Here is an 18,153-nt window from a genome sequence, read left to right on the forward strand (position 1 = left end):
ATCTTTTAGACTAGAATCATGCTATGGCATGATTATAAAGCTAATATTTTTTTCCTCAAAGGATGAATTTTCTCAGAAGGAAATGTTGGATGATAATAATGATAAATATTAGGATCTCAGAAACCAGGTTTGTAGTCATTCAGAAAAAGAATGCAGAAAAGATTATTTGATGACATTTTCACCATTCTCAATACATAGAACTACTTTATAGTTTTAGAAGCAGCTAATTTTTCCTATATCTCGTCCCTCTCCTATTTAAATAGAACAATTTGTGAGTCAAATATAAGATTTTACATCAAAGTTATTGAGGTATATTCAAAATACATGCTAGAATGGGAAGCAAAAACTAATAAAAGGAGATTTAATTGACTGAGTGGTTGTAGATACTAAATGTTTGCTCTTACAGTGGTGTGCTGAGGCTGGCTTGACATGCAAAAGTGAATTGCTACATTTTTAGGAATTTTGCAAGCAAACACAGCCATTACTAAGCACTGTATTAAATAAACACAATCGTGGGGCAACTGGGGGGCTCAGTCGTTAAGCGTCTGCCTTCAGCTCAGGTCATGATCCCAGCGTCCTGGGATGGAGCCCCACATTGAGCCCCATGTCAGGCTCCCTGCTTGTTGAGGAGCCTGCTTCTCCCTCTCCCTCTGCTTGTGCTCTCTGTCAGATAAATAAAATCTTTAAAAATAAATAAACACAAATAAATTATATTAAAAATGAAGACACCCAAACTTCCTAATTTTTTTTTTTTAAAGATTTTATTTATTTATTTGACAGAGACAGAGATAGTGAGAGCAGGAACACAAGCAGCGGGAGTGGGAGAGGGAGAGCAGGCTTCCCGCCAAGGGATCATGACCTGAGCCGAAGGCAGACGCTTAACGACTGAGCCACCCAGGCGCCCCAAACTTCCTAATTATTTTACATTTTACTATTCTTGATCCTCTTGAAGCTATTTATGTCTAGTACATCTGTGTAGTAGAAATGCTGTATAAAGTTGTGTTCCTGTGCGTCTCTCCCCAACTCCACCTTGAGGGAAACTGTGGTGGTAGGTTGATTGGCCATGGTGGGGCATACACAACAGAAAAACCAGCAAATGCTACAAATCAGGCCTCTCCTGACTCCAAACGTTGGTGTGAAACATTTATCAGCATGCCGCTGATAACAATAGGCAAATTTAAAATGAAGACATGATCTGAGTTCAAGTGTTTGTCTTTGATATATATCGGAAAACTATAGCCAAAATGGCACTGAACTTAAGGACTATATAAGAGTTCTGGCAGAAGAGAAATAGCATACTCAAAGGGTTTAAAGAGTTTTTAAAAGGGACTATTTACAGGGATGCCTGGGTGGCTCAGTTGGTAAGTATCTGATTTCAGCTCAGGTCATGATCTCAGGGTCCTCGGATCAAGCCCTGCGACAGGCTCCCTGCTCAGCGGGGAGTCTGCTTCTCCCTCTGCCTGCCCCCCACTCATGCTCTCTCTCTGAAATAAATAAATAAAATCTCTCTGAAATAAATAAAACCTTAAAAAAATAAAAAAGGACTATTTACAGAGTGTAGGCAGGGTTAAGTTAAAGGAATCCACACTGATGGTGAAGCCCCTAGGACTAGGAACAGGATGAAATCATTACTACCTTTATACTTGTAGGGCAAGGGAGGGATGCTGTTACAACTTTTTGAGAACTGGACTGCAGAAGAGGGGCTGTGGCTCAGGAGGGAACCAACCAGAACCACACATGGAGCAAGGCAGTGGGGAGAAGGGGGAGGGATAGACACACCTTAACTTCTCTCCATCAGTGTCTCCATTTGGCCAATCTCGACCAGAAGCCAAGGGCAAGGGAGCCTTGGAGAATAATTTCTGGTAAGTCGGTTTCCTAGAGCACAAACAGGGCAGAGGCTCTGTGTGGAGACAGAATAAGCAGCAAAGGGACTTTTGGGAGTCACTAGTACTGACCATGGGTTTGTTCTGGACACATTCCTTAGTGAGGGACATTTAAGGGAGACATCTTGAAACTGGTTTTTAACAATTTACGAACATTCTCCCAGAGAGTGGGATTCTAGTAAACTTTCATAACTAACTGGTCTTGGAACTTGGGAGCCTTAAACCAAAATGAGTCAGGGGTAAAACTGCTAGCTTTTCTGTTTGTTTTAGAGAAAGTTGCAGGGTGGGTCTATTTTATTGTATAAATCAAGTGACCACAGTTTTCATGACAAGCATTAAATCCAAGTTATAGGAGCTTTGGACCATTTTTAAACACCACTTTGTGCCCATAAAGGCCTTCTGGTCAAGACTTGAAATCCTGGTTTTCATCTGGAACTTGCAAAGAAAATCAGCCAGGACAATGACCTATGACTCTCTCCTAGGGCTGTCATGAGGACCGCATGAGGCAGAAAACATAAAGGAGTCATTGCTCTTGATTGCCCGATGTGCCTGCTGTATTACTTGGGAGCGTCCTGGGCTACTAGCTACTCTCAGGACACCATTCTAAAGGACTCCTAGTTAGAGTTCTCCCAGGCTCATTTGGGGCCAGAATCTATTATGTGATCATGGCATTTTAATATTACGCTGAGACATATAAAACAACTGATACTGGACTATCTTTAACCAACAAAATCAACAATTATATGGCGCTGAACCTGGTGAGATATCCTCAGTATCGTCTCCTCTCCTGTTCCCATAAAGTTTCTTCAGAACCTTCGTCGGTGAAGTGTTGCAAAATCTCAGTGAGAACTCATTTTCTGCCACTCATCCCCAAGTTTTCTAAATTTCATGCCTACGAAATTTCAGGTCTCAGGAAACTTCTTCATAGGCAATCCTAACGATTCAGAGATTGTTTCCTGATACAGCTTCTCTAGGAGCCAGAGAGAGATGTGTTCCGGGGCTTAGAGCTCTGCTGTTGGGCAAGGGACAATCACAGGAAACCTCAAGGAAGTGAAGTTTACACCAAGTCCCAGTAGTATCTACGGAAATCCCAAGCAGGGTTGTGGCCTCCTTTCCCCCAGATTTTATGAAAACATGCTTTCTCAAGTCTTGCTGAGTTTGCAAATGTGCCATGAAAAGGTGTCAACAGAACTCAGCTGGTCAATGTCACTGGCAGTATTTTTTTTTTAAGTATATAAAGCAGCTCCCCAGGGGGGACAGGCACCCATGGCCAGGCTCGCAGAACGCTGAGATTTTGGGGCTCAGTCGCTTTCTGACTGTGCCATTGCCCCTTCACACGCCAATCAACTTATTTGAGCCTTGGTCATCTCTCCAGGGTGAGTTAGGGACACTTCATAAATTTTTGTGAGTGCATAAAAGAACCTAGCCATTTTCACACTATATCAAGGATCCTAAGAGGGTTTGATCGTAATAAATACAGCATAAATAATCATCTTATTGTATCACGCATGGATATTTGAATTATTCCTCTTCATACTGGGGTTTCAACTGATTGCAGAAGATGAGCTAAGATGATCTGGGGCTGTGTAATTTCTTCTTCATCTGGCTCATAGCTCGGTCCATGTGTGTCTTAGATTCAACCCTTTCAGGCAGGTTTTCTCCAAAGAACTTTGCCTCAGATTTCAGAATGATTTTGCCATCTCAAAGGTGATGTCTTATGTTAACGAGAGCAGTAATCTAAAAAGAATATGGCAAAAAAAAAAAATGCAACCAGACTGTCATTTATTAATACAAATTTATATAGTGGCATATGCTATTGGAGAAATCAGAAATTCATAACACACAAATTGGTATTAGAAATACAAAGATTATTTAAGTCAAGAAATCAGGTTGACAGCACCACAAATGTTTCACTCAGTCTGAGCATGTGTGTCCTATCCAAGAACAATGAACACCTACAGGACACTGAAACTAAATGTCCTAAGACTGTGCAAACACATTCCAACACGACTTCCACACCCAGGCGTGGAGTCTGCAGGCGGCCTCCAGGAGGCCCGGGGATCATAATAGGACAGCGAGGCAGAAAAAAGTCACAGACTCCTCGCTTTCAACCTTCACAGCAAGTGGGGGAGAGCAAATAGCAACCCCGGAGGGCTTCTTGTTCCTCCTGACCTAATGACATGGTATAGAAGATTAGTAAAACACACACAAGGCATTAGTGAGCAAGTTAGATAAATTGAAAGGAGGGCTTTGACTGAAATATAATCCTGCAGCAGTCACCAAATTATCGGATTCCTGCTATGAAATAGAAAACATAAACAGAATGAGAAACTGTATCAAAGGAGTAAATCTCAGCTTCACACCTCTAAACACTTCCTATTTAATAAGTGTGCATCCACTGAAGAAGTACCAGCATTCAAAAAAGTATACGTAGTCAGGGGGAAGAGCAGGAAGGGAGGGAGGTGGGAATAGTCCCAGGCTTTCCTCTCACACAGAGAGCTCACGGTCTCATGGTCCTCCCTGGATGTTGTCCTTGCCGCTCAAGACCACGTACATGGAAGCTGCTGAGAGCACTCAAGAGGTCTCGGTCTCCATCTCTTCCTGCGTTAGCTTCACTCTGCGCATGTCTTCACTCTCCCCATGCATGTGTCCTCCTCGGCAGGAGTGGAAGGGGTGTGCACGAAGAATATCTGAGCAAAGGCGACGGTGCCGCTTTAGTGTGGAAGCGTTCTGGCAAGTGGGAACAGGGATAAAGACCGGGCCAAATCAAAAGTTGCTCTGCAAATGATAGGCTTCCTGTCCTCGCAGAATTAGCATTAACCTTCCAGGTTGTTCTGGAGGAGATTCCACACCAGGCTGATGAGCTCTCCAGCCACGAGACACCAATTCTGGATGCTCCCGAGGCCGACACAGAAGTTCTGCCCCACACCGCCCAAGCTGGTCTCAAGGAGCATGCGCCCAGTCAGGAGTTTTGGGTTCTGGGCTCACCCCATTCCAGCCTCTCCTGAAAACTTCACTCACCCCAGAACGCTAAGCCAGACTTTCCTCTAAATGTCCTTCTCTGGAGGCTGATTCATAGTTTCAACTTCTGCTAAAACGTTCTTCTGGTTTTTCTGTTCAGTCGTTCTAAGACCACTGCTAGATTCATGCCTATGTCACGTGGTGCTTCTTCATTCCAATGAGGTTACTTATAATCCAAGCAGAAGAGGCAGTTTTGTTTTTGTGTTTTCCTATCTGCCCATGCAATCTTGCCACCAATGTCTCTCACCTCCCCTTCCTGAACTGATTCCTCTACCATCCACCCATGCCACCATTCACTTGTTTACCTAACAGATATTTCTGGAGTGCTCGTCCTGTGCAAGGCACTGCTGAGGAACCAAAGGCACGGCTCACAAGGTCCTCTTCTCAAGAGCTTGGCGTCTGGTAGAGATGCCAAAAACCATTCATGGCTCACTCTTTCTAGCTTTCTAGAACCAAGGTGTTTGCAGTGTGGGATGTTCTCACAGAGCCTGGGTCATTCTATGACTAATATGACACAGTATGCTGTTCTGTTGTTTGCTCAGTGACTGCGGTGTGCCATGCATCAGGAGGAGAACACGTCTTTCACTCCTTGGTTATGAAGTTGTGCCTGCATTTCAAAACAACATGACACACATGCTTGTGTTTTTGCCAGTCAGGCAAAAGACGAAAAAGAAACACAAAAGCAAGCTGTGTGCACACTTCATACAAAATCCCGAAGCTGCTATTCGAACACTGAATCATTTTAAAGCCATGTGTTTATGGCCTTGTCACGTGCTGATGTGGTAAAAATAAATGCGTGAGCTACCAGAAAAGAACCCCCCCCCAAAAGAGAAATCCCTGAAAACCTGTCCTGGGATCGGCGCCTTCTCTGCTGTGAGCGTTGGTACTTTATCTGTTGTGAGTACTAGTTGGCATCTCTTAACTCAGATTTCACTCTGAGTGGGGCTTTCTCCTAATTGGCTTTATTCAAATGAATCACTTACTTTTCTGAAACCCTAGCAAAATACAAAACTCGCAGCTAGCAAAGTACACAGGCTTGTCTGCTATTGGACTGGGCAAAGCCTGGGGTGGCAGGAAAGTGTGGTGGGTTTTGTAAGCATGCATGGCCATGTGGAATAAAAAGGCCAGGTGCACTGATCTTGTTTTGCAGCATTCTCTGTCAGGGAGGATGTCCTGACATGTCCTTGGTGCAGTGTAAACCAATGGGGCACAAGGACATCCCCCTGGGCCTAGGGGGCCGTGCATCACTAATAGGGTCAGGCCCCTCCTCTGTCTGCCCTTCTGTTGGTGGGGGGTCCGCTCTGCCAGACTTCTGGCAGGGAGCTGTGTGATTTCTCCCGCAAGTTGTGGGACAAGGCTCTCATCTAGAGCACTTTGAAACCCCCAGGTGGAAAGGCTCTGGAAATGCAAAGGACAGTTAGAGGCCATGGCGGGCAAGCTGTCAAGCAGATACAATGAGCAAATACATAGGCTGTGCTGATTAGCAGGATTTTGAATGGAACTGGAGCATCAGCAATCCAAGTTCTGCTGCCCGGAGGCCCAGGGAAAGCCCAAGTAGAAGAAAGCTGGAGGTGGGGGAGGAAACCAATGTCCCCCCAGCAACCCCCCTGCCCCCCACCCCAGAGACCTGCCAGTGTACCTTCTCCAGTCTGCTGAGCCCCATCATCTAGCTGGAAAGTCTAAGCTCTGGCCAATACTGAAATATGTGCTTTCTAAGACCAGCCTTACAGAAGGAGCAATCTATACCTGCTGACACTATTCAAGAGATCTCCCGAAAGACCTCTGCTCCAGAACTCTGGGGTCTCAGTGGTTCTTTGTTTAATGAGGTAGCTCAGTTGTGAGTTGATGTGTGTGATGTGTGCCTTCCACCACTCAAAGCTATAGTTTTCCCTTTTTAAACTGCAAGATTATAAAAATACCAGTATTTGACCCCCGTCTTTATAAAAATGATTTTAGAAAAAAATACACACAGGTCTCCTCCGTTAAACTTCCGTTCCATCCTGTAAGTTGTTGTGAACTCTGACTTCCAGATTCAGTTTTTTCACCTTAGCCCCTTTGAAGGCATAAGCGCCCTCGGCGTCACTCAGGACGTTGACGTTCCGCACGGTGCAGTAGTGTCTGTTCAAGTTCTTCTCCATCCTGTCCGGGCTCCTCTTGGACACATCCACCTTGGTGTTCAGAGGGTATTCCTCCAGAATGTCCTCTGTGGGCGGTTTCTTCCTCTGCTTCTGGCATTTCCTGGTGAGGAAACAAGCCACCAAAAGCCCCAGAAGCAGGAGCATGACAGCAGCGAGGGCACTGCCGATAGACGCCCCAGTCTGGGAGAGAGAAGCAGCCACCACAGGCTCTTGCATGTCGAGATTCAGGGACTTCATGTTGGTGCCATTCTTGACTTGGTCCCCTTCATTGTCATAGATGAGCGAATCGTCAAGGGTCAGACGGCCACTGGGGTCCACCAGGTCCCTTCGGTGGCGCCTCAGAGGCGCCGTGAGAGAGCGCTGGACCCGGGGCCCTGAGATGGTGTCAGGACCAATGATGTAGATCACCTGCAGGTACCACTGGTGTCCTGCTTCCACCTGCGGGAGGAGGGAGACAGAGAGACAAAGCACGCATGTCACTGTGGCCCACAGACCACTTCTTCACGAGGGAAATGGAATGACCGTGAGCCTTGATAAATGGTCTCACTGAAAGCATTAGCAGTGGTTGGTGTCTACGAGTCGAGAATTGAACCAAATATTATAGGTTCTATTTTATTTCCAAATTAGGGTCATCTTGGGCCAGCTACTCACATTTTTTTCTGTTTTCCTACCTGTGTATGGAAGAGCCCTACGAATTTATCTTTCATCTTTTCTTTAGCTAAGTAAATACTTAGGATTGTCAGTCTTTATTGATAGCAGTGAAGTATTAATAATCATGTTTATTCCCAGTGACCTTCAATTGTATGTTATGCTAACTTACTATTATTGATGAACTTCAGCTACAGTCATTCAACAAATATCCACTAAACACCTACTCTGTGCATAATATGCAGATACATGACAAAAATTTCCTAAATCTGAACACTTCCTGGATCATCCCCTGAGCGGTTAAGTCATCAAGTATTTTATTGCCATTTCCTATGCCCCCATTGAAATCCTCCATGGTTTTGAACTAACTTCTGAGCAATGGCGACAGTTCTGAAATCCAAGGTCATGGATTACTACTTGAAGACAGGAAAAAGTGGAATTTGATTTTGGAAGTTCATGTTTACTACTGGACTTAGAGTATTTTTGCTCATCAAATACTAGTAATTCTTGTCGTTCTAAATTGCTGTACTGTATTTATGACTTTGTTAAGTGTTTTCCACATGCCAGTGAACATCAGCTGGTGTAGCATAGAGCCAAAAAGGCAGGCAATATAAAAGAGTTCAGGAAAATCCAGAGTACCATATGCACCCCTGACTCACACTATGACAAGTGACTATAAGCAAATTAAAGAATTTTATTATTGCTGTGGTCTATTGGGATGGGTGGTGAAAATTTGGGGTGAATGGGGGCACCTGGGAGGTGCAGTCAGTTAAGCATCTGACTCTTGGTTTCTGCTCAGGTCAGGATCTCAGGGTTGTGAGATTCAGCCCTGCATCTGGCTCCGTGCTCAGCAGGGAGTCTGACTGAAATTCTCTCTGCCCCTACCCCTGCTCATGTGCGCGCTCTCTCTCTCTCTAAAATAAATAAATAAAATCTTAAAAAAAAATGGGGGTGAATGATAAGCTTAACACCAATAAAAAAGACCTGCCAGCAAGAATGCTATAAAAAGAGACTAATAGCCCACAGATAATGTCATCTTCCTTTTTGTAACTTTTAACGTGGCCTTGGTCCTATGCTTCTACTCTTTTCACCACACTCACCTTATAGAGTGCGTCTACTTTCAGGGTAAATCCATCCACACCTGGCATGCTACTGACCACATGGAAATCAGGCAACTCGGAAGCAAAGTGGGCCTCAAAGGGCACATCATGGAAGTACTTATCAGTTACTTCTGGCTGACTGCGGTCCTAGAATTTCAGAAAAAAAGAAATGAAAGGTTTAGAAAGATAGAACCACTGACCCGGCAGGTGGCAGTCACTGGGAGGAGAAAGGTACTCTCCACTCCTGCCTTGGGTTGGGTCAGGAGAGTACGTGCTGTAAAAGCCTTTTCCTTAAGTCAACCACTGCCTCTGGGCACCCACTGCTCTCTTCAAGGAAGGACACTTGGTGGATTCTGTGATCTCAAAGCTCAAAGAGTGGGGTAGCCTAGACAAATAATTCTCAGGCCATTTGGTTTCAGGATCCCTTACACACTTAAAAATCAAGGACCCCAAAAGTCTTATGTTTATATGATTTATAACTATCAATATTTACTCTATTTAAATTAACACTGAAAAATTATAAAATACTCATTTTATAATTCATTTTAAAGTGGCAATGAAAAACCCACTGCATGTTAACATATGTAACATTTTTTAGAGAAAATACCTATATTCACCCTCAGCTCCTCAAAGAGAGCTGGCATTGTTTTACATTTTTGCAAATCTCTGCAAAGAACTAGATTCTCATAACTTCTATATTGCCTCAGTTGCGATATGTTAGTTTGGCTGAAGTATATGAAGAAAATCTGGCCTCACACAGATGTGTAGTTGAAAAAGGGAGAAATGATTTCATACCTTTTTCAGATAATTGTGGATATTCTCTTTGATACTGAATCAAATTCGGTAAGTGGTATTTTTGAAAGATTAATTACAATGTGGAATTTGAAACCATATCAATAAACCTTTCACACCTTCTACACTCATGAGGGAATTAGTGTGGGGAAAAAAAAAAAAAGCAAGCATCATTATATTATTATGAGAGTGGTCTTGACCTTGTGGACTCCCTGAAAGAGAATCGGGGATATACAGGGTCCATACTCTGAGAAACACTGGTTCATACTCGGGGAAACACTGGCCTCAACTTTCCTTTTCCCGGGACGTTAATAATAGCTTGTCTTGTTACCCACTGTAACCATCACATTTGGTAATATGTGCTAGCATTTAGCTGATTAGAGAGAAACAACAAGAGCAATATGGATAGAGAGAATACCGTCAAGAGTGGGGTTCCATCTGCTTGAGGCGGAATTCATAGCTAAGGAAATCAACTTGGGTGTCAGTTGTTTAACACTAACAGTTAGCATACCAGCAGCAGAAATCTGTGTTTCAGGTGTTTGTTTGGCTGAATGCATCCATACTGCGGCCCTTCATTGTAGATTGTCCCTGTGGGATCAAAGAAAGGCACATAGCCATCCTTGCCGGTACAAAGATAGACCTTCTCCAGCTGGAGTTTGTAAGCAGAATTAAGGTTTTGTTCTGGATTCCAAAGTACTCGGCCATAAAGGTTTTGACCTGGAAAGATTGAGAGGCATTAATTAGGTCAGACTTTAAGATTAAAGAGAAAGAAATATCAAGGGTAGAAAGGATTTAACACACTCCCTTAGAGTCAAAAGTACCTCTCTATGAAGAGCTCTATGATTCCATGTGCCCTTAAAATACTCATTCATCCATTTACAGTTTCTTTTATTCCATAAACATTAATTAAGCGTTTAAGGTATGCCAAGGACTCTGTTGTGCACAGGGGACACAAAGGTGAGTGAGATGCAGCTGAGAGGACAGAAATAAAACCTAACCAATTGCTAAAAATAACATTGCTAACATTTATCAAACTCATACTATTTGGTAGGTCCTGTACTAAGTTCTTCCCATGTAAGAATTCACGTAGTGCTCATTATTTTATAGATGTGAAGTTGAGGCGCTGAGTGGTTAAGTGACTTGTTGAAGGTCACAAAGCTAGGAGGTAGTGGTGGTGGGATTCAAAGTCAAGGGACTTGGGCTCTTAAACCCACCCTTATCACAACATGATACCATTAGGTACCACAATAGAGGAAGGTACATAATGTTACATGAGCATATGGCTGAGCACAGAGATCTGCCTGGGGAGAGGTATGGAAAGGTTTAAAGAGGAGATAATGTTTGAGCAATACCCTAAAACATGAGTAGGCATTTGAGGTAGGAGACTGGGGAGACCATTTAGGCAAAAGAAAGTCCACGCACAAAATACTGTATGCTGGAAGGTGAGTCCCGGTGTTGCTACTGTCTCCTTAGTGTCTGTCATGGCACTTTCTTTACATCTACGTCTACTTTCTTTCCTTATACTATCTTATTTATTCTTCCCAAGAGCCCAAGAGATAGGTTCAATTATTATCCTCATTTTAAATAACATTAAAGGTTTCCTATCTGTGACATGGGAGGATGAGAAATTGAGCAAGGTTTCCTATCTGTGACATGGGAGGATGAGAAATTGAGCACAAATCTGTCATGCAGAGCATTTGCTATGTGGCACTGAGTAGGTCAGTGTGACTAGAGAGGAGGAAGTTTAGAGGCTCTGGCAGGAGAGACTCCTGGGAAGATAGGTTAAGGGTGCTGGGGAGCCTGGACTTCGGTGTGTAAGAAATGGGGAACACTGGAAGGTTTTAAGCAGGGGTGTAATATCAACACACCGGGGCTTCAGAAACATGGAGCATGGAGGAAAGACTAAAAGACTAGAGTCGCAGAGATCGGGTCGGGGGCTATGCTAATACTCTTGAGAGACAGGTATCTAAAATATAGCTGTGAAGCACGGGATGAACTCAAGAAATGTCTGGGAGTCAGATTCTACTGATCTTAATGATAGATGGGAGGCATAGGAGAAGAGGAGGATGATCCTGAGGTTTTTGCCTGGGGCACCTGGAGTATGATGATGCAGTCAATGCGGCAGTGGATGTGGTAGGAGGGAGATAAGTCCTGTTCTAGATACTTCTAGGTGTCTGAAAGACATCCATTTGAAGCAGCTTGGTAGTTCCAGACCCACATGTGGAAATGTAGAAATGAAGTTCGGAGAGATCAGGGTAAAGTCAACTCTTAAGGAATGGCTGTGGGGGAGTAGGAGAATAGGGAGTTCAGAGCAAAGGGATGGGCCAAGCCACAGGGATGACCAGAGGCTGCAGTGGAGTAAGAACAGAAGGAGTCACGCATAGAACCTGGGGATAATAACATGGATATATCAGAGGATGAAGACCCAGGGCAGGAGAGTGAGGAGTGGCCAGAGAAGCAAGACTGTGTCAGGTGAGGGTGGGGCAAAGGAAACCCAACAGGAAATAAGTGTCCAAATCCACAAATTTGGTGTCATTGACAAAAGAGAGTTCTAAGTTGTGCATGGTGGGATAAACCCAGACTGTGACAGATGGACGGAGGTGAAGGGCCATAGAGACAGTGTGTGCTCACCGCTCACTCTTTGAAGAAGTTTCTCAGAGAAAAGAAAAGGAGAAAACAGACTGAAGTTTGAAGGAGAGTTAGGGCTGAGGGATGCTTTGCTTTTTTCTGTTATGGGCAGGACCTGAGTGTGTTTTTAGGATGAGAGAAAAAGCTCAGATATGAGGAGAAGGTTAAAGTAAGAAAAAGGCAGAAGGGGCCATTGAGAGAACAAAGGCAGATAATTGACTAATTCGTTTATTCAATCAATCAATATTTATTAAGCACCTAGGCATGGTGGTCTGGTGTGCAAATTTGATATCTGATCACAATCTCTACTCTTGTGGAACTCATTGTCTAGTGGTAGAAATAGGCAACAAGTAAAGAAATATGTAATATATATTATACAATATTAAAATTGTGAGAAGTACTATAAAAAATGAATAATGTTCTGTGAAAGTGAAAAATATGGAGGCCTATATTCAACTGGTGTGGTCAAGGAAAGCCTCTTTGAGACGGTTGACAATTAAGTAGAGACCTGAAGGAGAAGAAAGGGCTATCCTTTTGAAACGTCAAGGAAACCATGTTTGGGGTGAGGAGGGAGCAGAGGAACCATTTCTAGCAGAGAAAGCATGATGGAGAGTACACAGACATTTGGCAACCTTGAGGCTGGTAGGTAGTGAGGGTCATGTTGCAATCTCTCTCTGAGTAACTGAGAGATAAAGCAACTTAGCCAAAGTCAGATAGCATGTTAGAATCTGGTTGGAAACCCTAGTCTTCTTACCACTCAGACCAGAGTTTTTCCAGAGTACCACACTGCCAATCATTACAGTACCAAATATGTGATCTTATTTTGATACGACATGAAGGAAGGATATGGGTCTGTTCCTCGGACTAAATCTTGGCTATCCTAGAACCAAACCCAGGGGAACCTTCACTGGAGAGTTGCCCGAAAGCCAATGAGCAGAGATGCTAGTCCAAAGACCTGTCCTAAAGCATCTCAAGTCCAGCCACAGTCTCTTTCTGCAGGTGAAGGAAATAACTTACCTTTTGAGAAGGCCCCTTTGTAATCCATTTCTGCCAGTGACATATCAGATGTATTGGGATCCATTAGGAACACCTTCTCATTATTGCAGAGCTGAAATTCGGTATTGAGTGAATACACAACTGGTACAGGGCGGTTGGTCTGCTGGAATGCAATGGGGATCAGGAATCTAGATGCAGGAAAAACAAGAGCTCCTTGAGAGCAGGGTCCACTCTGCAAACTTCGGGCTGTCTTCCCTGCCCGCCCTTCTCAGGATTGTGAACTGTGCTTTGTGGCAGGTGCTAAATAATCACTGAATAAAGAGATGTGGGTAGGAGAAATAATCTAATTCATCTGTAGAAGTCTTTTGTACTTTTTGCTTTTCCTAGCCCTTCCATTCTGAAGGTCCCCAAGGTTGCTCTTTGATTGCTGAAGGGCTCATCGCCATAGTACCCTGCCTAGACTTCTCCTTCCCAGATCTGCCTGCTCTGAAACTTTGACTCTTTCAACCTGATCCAAATATAACGTCCCACTCTTCAAGACATTGCCAAACAATACTCTCTTGCCTCACTCCTTACTTCAACCTCCCTGGCCTTCCTTCTTGGTCTTTTGAGTCTGCTCTTTTCTTCCCAGCCTCTGGCACATAAGGGCTTCTCCAACCAGACTGGCCTTCTTTAGGTCTCTTGACATGTTCTCTATTCCATATTTCTACTGCCTTGGGACTCACTATTCAACAAATATTCACTGAGCTTTTATTATGTGATATACATTGTTCTAGTAATGGGAATTCATCTGTGAACAAAGCAGAAAAACATATGCCCTCAGGGACAATATGTTCCAATAGGGAATCGGTTAATAAATAAGTTCAAAAATGTATAGTACATGAGAAGGAAGCAGGTGATGAAGAGAAATGCGAGGCAGAGAAAGGGAATGCTAGGAAGAGGTTCAGCTGGAAATTTTAAATATGGGGGTCACAGAAGGCCTCAGTGAGAGGAAAACTAGGAGGTTGGAGCTACCCTTACCTGAGATGGGAAAACTGTTGGGGGGACTAGATTTGGTGGAGGAAGAGGAGGGATTCAGCAACAGGCATGTTCAACTTGGGAGGCCTATAAGAGAGCCAGGTGGAGAAGCAGAGCAGGCAATCTGATGCACAAGTCTGGATGTGAGAGGTAAGCCCTGGGCTGAAGGTGTTCCTTTGTATTTAAAACCTTGGGAACGAATGATGAGTGAGACCACCACATGAAAACAGAGACAGAAGAGACAGTGCTGGCACGGCACTTAGGGTGCTCCAAATTCAAAGGCAATGGAAAAGAGGAGGAACCAGCAGAGCAAACAGTGAGGGAAAGCCAGTGGGCAGAAGAAAAGCCTACAGAGCATGACACTGCAGCTGAGTGAAGAAAATGTTTCAAGGAGGAGACTGAACTGTTAACTGTTGTAAAGCCGTCGCAAAAATAAAGATGAGACTCAACCCCTGATTCTAGTAAGACACAGTCATTGGTGACCTTGACAAGATCAAGCTGGGTGAAGGGACGAGAGCAGAAGCCTCACTGAAGTGGGCTCAAGAGATAATGGAAGGTGCTAAACTGGAAATTGCGAGTCTAGGCAACTCTTGAGGGACAACTTGAAGTACAAGGAAGGGGAAAATGGGTGTGGAGGGAAAAATGGAGTCAAGAAAGGACTTTTTTTTTAAAAAATGGGAGAAGTTACATGTTTTTAATGCTGATTGGAGTGACTCACAGAGAGAGGAGAATGGCTTATAAGATGCTCTTTATAAAGCCGGATGAGAGGATTTGGGTTTCAGTGCACACGTGGGGTGGCTGGCTTGGAATAGGAGCTAGGACTGTTCCTTCATATGGTACGTGCAGATGCAGGGAGTGGGTAGATATGATGGTAGGAGCTTGGGTGAGTTCTCTTCTGATTTCTTCTGTTTCCTCCATGAAATAGGACACAAGATAATCAGCTGAGGGTGAGGATGGGGGAGATACAGCAATTTGAATGGGAAGGAATAAAATAGTTGAGAAGAGTGAGAGAGTGAAGCCAGTGGTTAGGAACTGTTTTTATTTTGTGCTGGGAATCTCTGAGGGTTGACTTGAGATTAGTGATAATGAATTTGAAGTTTCCTGACTTTGACCTTGCTGGGCATTCTGCAGGAACACTCCTCTGTCTGCCTTTCTTTGCCTAGTTAACTCTTACTTATCCTCCAGATCTCAACTCAAACACCACAGTGTCTAGGCAGTTCACCCTCTTTCTCTTCCCTTCCAGCCTAGGTCAAATCCCTTATCATTTGTTCTCCCTCTCTCTAAATTTAATTAATTAATTTGAGAGAGAGAAGGAGAAAGAGTAAGGGGAGGGGCAGAGGGGTAGAGAGAGTCGTAAGCAGACATGGGGCTTGATCTCACAACCCTGAGATCATGACCTGAGCTGAAATCAAGAATCAGATGCTTAACCGACTGAGCCACCCAGGCACCCCTTATCATTTGTTCTCATTACACTGTGCACTTTTCATTCACAGTACTTATCATGATTTGATATTTTATTTAAATAAAGTGACTTTAAATGTAAATCAGGTCGAAGTCTGCTTCACCCATTACAGGTTCCATAGAATCACAGCCCATATCTACTTGCTCACTATTATATCTTCATTGCTGGCCAAGCTTCTGACACATACATTTGTTAAAGAATAATGCATGAGTGATAATTTCAATGCTTTATACTTGCAACAGAGTCCTTCCGACCATTCCTTACTTTTAACTGGAAGTGCTCCAGTGGGTAGATTTGAGAGGATTGGGGTATAGGAGGAACTTGGAGCATAGGAGCAACCCACACAAGCTAGGGCTGACCCTGCTTCGACTACTTTGCTTTGTTGCACCAAGAGCTCATTTAGCGGACTCAGCAAAACAGGTTTTTCTTGTTGATCCTGGTATTACCAGATTCCATGTAGTATCTGACACCTAAGATACTCAATGAATATTTACTGATTAAATAGAACAAACAATGGACTAGAGATGACGATGATGATTTATAAGGTTGGAAGGTCTGACAGACCTCACAAAAACAGGCATTATAGGGGACATAATTCTTTTGAATTAAGTCTGAATTCCCTGAGTCAGTCTTGACTATTTTTTGTGTTGCAGTTCTATCGCATCCCTGGGGAGCCATATAGACGATCAAAAGCAGGGTTAGGCCCTACGGAAAGTCACCCTGGGAATAACAGGGACCCCACAAGCAACGATCTCCCTGATGTAAGGCAAAGACTTCCAACTCTAAAGCCTCAGTAAACTGACTCAACAACAGTCTTCCCTCTGTGGCCTCCCAGACCCACACAGCACCAGGGGTAGAGATGTGTTGGTGTCTTTTTGCTCCTTTTTGCCATTTTCGAATGGCAAAAGACTTAAAAAAAAAAAAAGAGGTCTGGCACCTACCCTGGAGAAACTCTTCTTACGTATGTATGCTCAGAGACACATATAGTATTCTTCATAACAGAATGTGGAATTATATGCCAAGCAGAATGGTCAAATAAATTGTGGAATACTCCCACAATGAATACCTTAAGGCAGCAAGGCACAAAGCACAGCTACATGAATCAACACAAATGTTGATACACTTATGAATCAAGAAGTGATTCATTGAGCAAGAAAGAAAAGTTGCAGAGCGAATTTGTGCAGTATGACATTTTTATATCGCTCAAAAACATGCAAAACCATGCAGAAGTAAATATGAGGTAAACCATAAACCAAAACAAGGGATGATAAGTACAAATATCAGTCTAGTGGTTACACAGGTGGAGAGGTGGGAAAGACAGTGCAACTTGAGGGTTACTCAGGGTATAGGTACTGGGAATGTTCTAGTTCTTTTTTTTTCTTTGACTCCGACTTTCACTGGTTATAAAATGGAAATAATGGTGCCAATTTTGTGGGGGAACGCTATAGTGAGAAGTGTTAAGAGCTTAGTACAGAGTCTCCCACAGTGCCTGCACTCCATACGTGATCATTAATACCCCCAGTAGTTATTATTACTCATTTTATCATCAGTAAGCCCAAGAGATACTCACTCACGCAGTTGCAATTCCTATCAGATAATGTTCTATTACTCAAGGTTTTATATAGGCATTATATGTGGTCTTCTATGTAATATAATATTCATAATTAAAAAAATTGAATACGTGAATACAAATGTCCCAGCATATCTCACCTGATGATTTGCCCTCTGTTCTTCCTTATTGCAGCCAACTACCATTTTCCTGGTCACTTTCCCTCCCTCACTTAGCTGACTACCGTGCTCCTACCATCGATCTTGGTGATTTCAACGTCCACATGGATGAATCATCTAATACCCTTCAGCTCTCAGTTCCTTGATATCTTCACCTCCAAAGAGCTTGTTGTCCACCCCACTCATGCTTCACGGTCCTACTATGTGTCACCTCCCCAAATCTCATTTCCCAGCATCTTCCTTTCTAACTACCGTCCCCTGACTTTGAGCTCACCCCTTCTGTTACTTCCGCTCATTAATTCTCTAATCACACGGAACCTCCCTGACCACTTTGACCAGGAACTGGAACACCAACACACTCATGGTGGGAAGGTACACACATTGTTCCATATAACAAACACTTCAGAAAACAGTTTGGCAGTTTCTTAAAAGTTAAGCATATACCTACCATACGATCCAGCCATTCTATTCCTAAGTATTTACACAGGAAAATAGAAAGCATATGTCCATGTAAAGGCTTGTATATATATGTTCACAGCAGCTTTATTTCTCACAACCATAAACTGGGAACAACCCAAATGTCCACCAACTGATGAGCTGATAAACAAAGGGCAGCATCATAGCTGTACCTTGGAATACAATTCATCAGTAACAGGAACAAACTACTGTTACACACAACAGGGGTGCAGGCAAATAATCATGCTCAGTGAAAGAAGTCAGAGACGAATGCATACTGTATG

General features: G+C 43.4%; 1 protein-coding gene across 1 annotated transcript in view; it reads right to left on the minus strand.

Moving 5' to 3' along the window:
- Nucleotides 1–3,648: 3,648 nt before the first annotated feature.
- FRAS1 (Fraser extracellular matrix complex subunit 1) overlaps nt 3,649–18,153 on the minus strand; it is a 394,684-nt gene continuing 380,179 nt past the window's right edge. The window contains exons 69-72 of the mRNA XM_081813142.1: nt 13,228–13,394; nt 10,094–10,299; nt 8,791–8,937; nt 3,649–7,480 (exon numbers count right to left, since the gene is read on the minus strand). Coding sequence (XP_081669268.1) covers nt 6,887–7,480; nt 8,791–8,937; nt 10,094–10,299; nt 13,228–13,394 — 1,114 coding nt within the window. The 3' untranslated portion in view covers nt 3,649–6,886. The remainder of the gene's footprint in view (nt 7,481–8,790; nt 8,938–10,093; nt 10,300–13,227; nt 13,395–18,153) is intronic.

This window comes from Leptonychotes weddellii, chromosome 2, assembly GCF_054177405.1.
Source record: "Leptonychotes weddellii isolate Sample4059 chromosome 2, ASM5417740v2, whole genome shotgun sequence".
Classification (NCBI taxonomy): domain Eukaryota; kingdom Metazoa; phylum Chordata; class Mammalia; order Carnivora; family Phocidae; genus Leptonychotes; species Leptonychotes weddellii.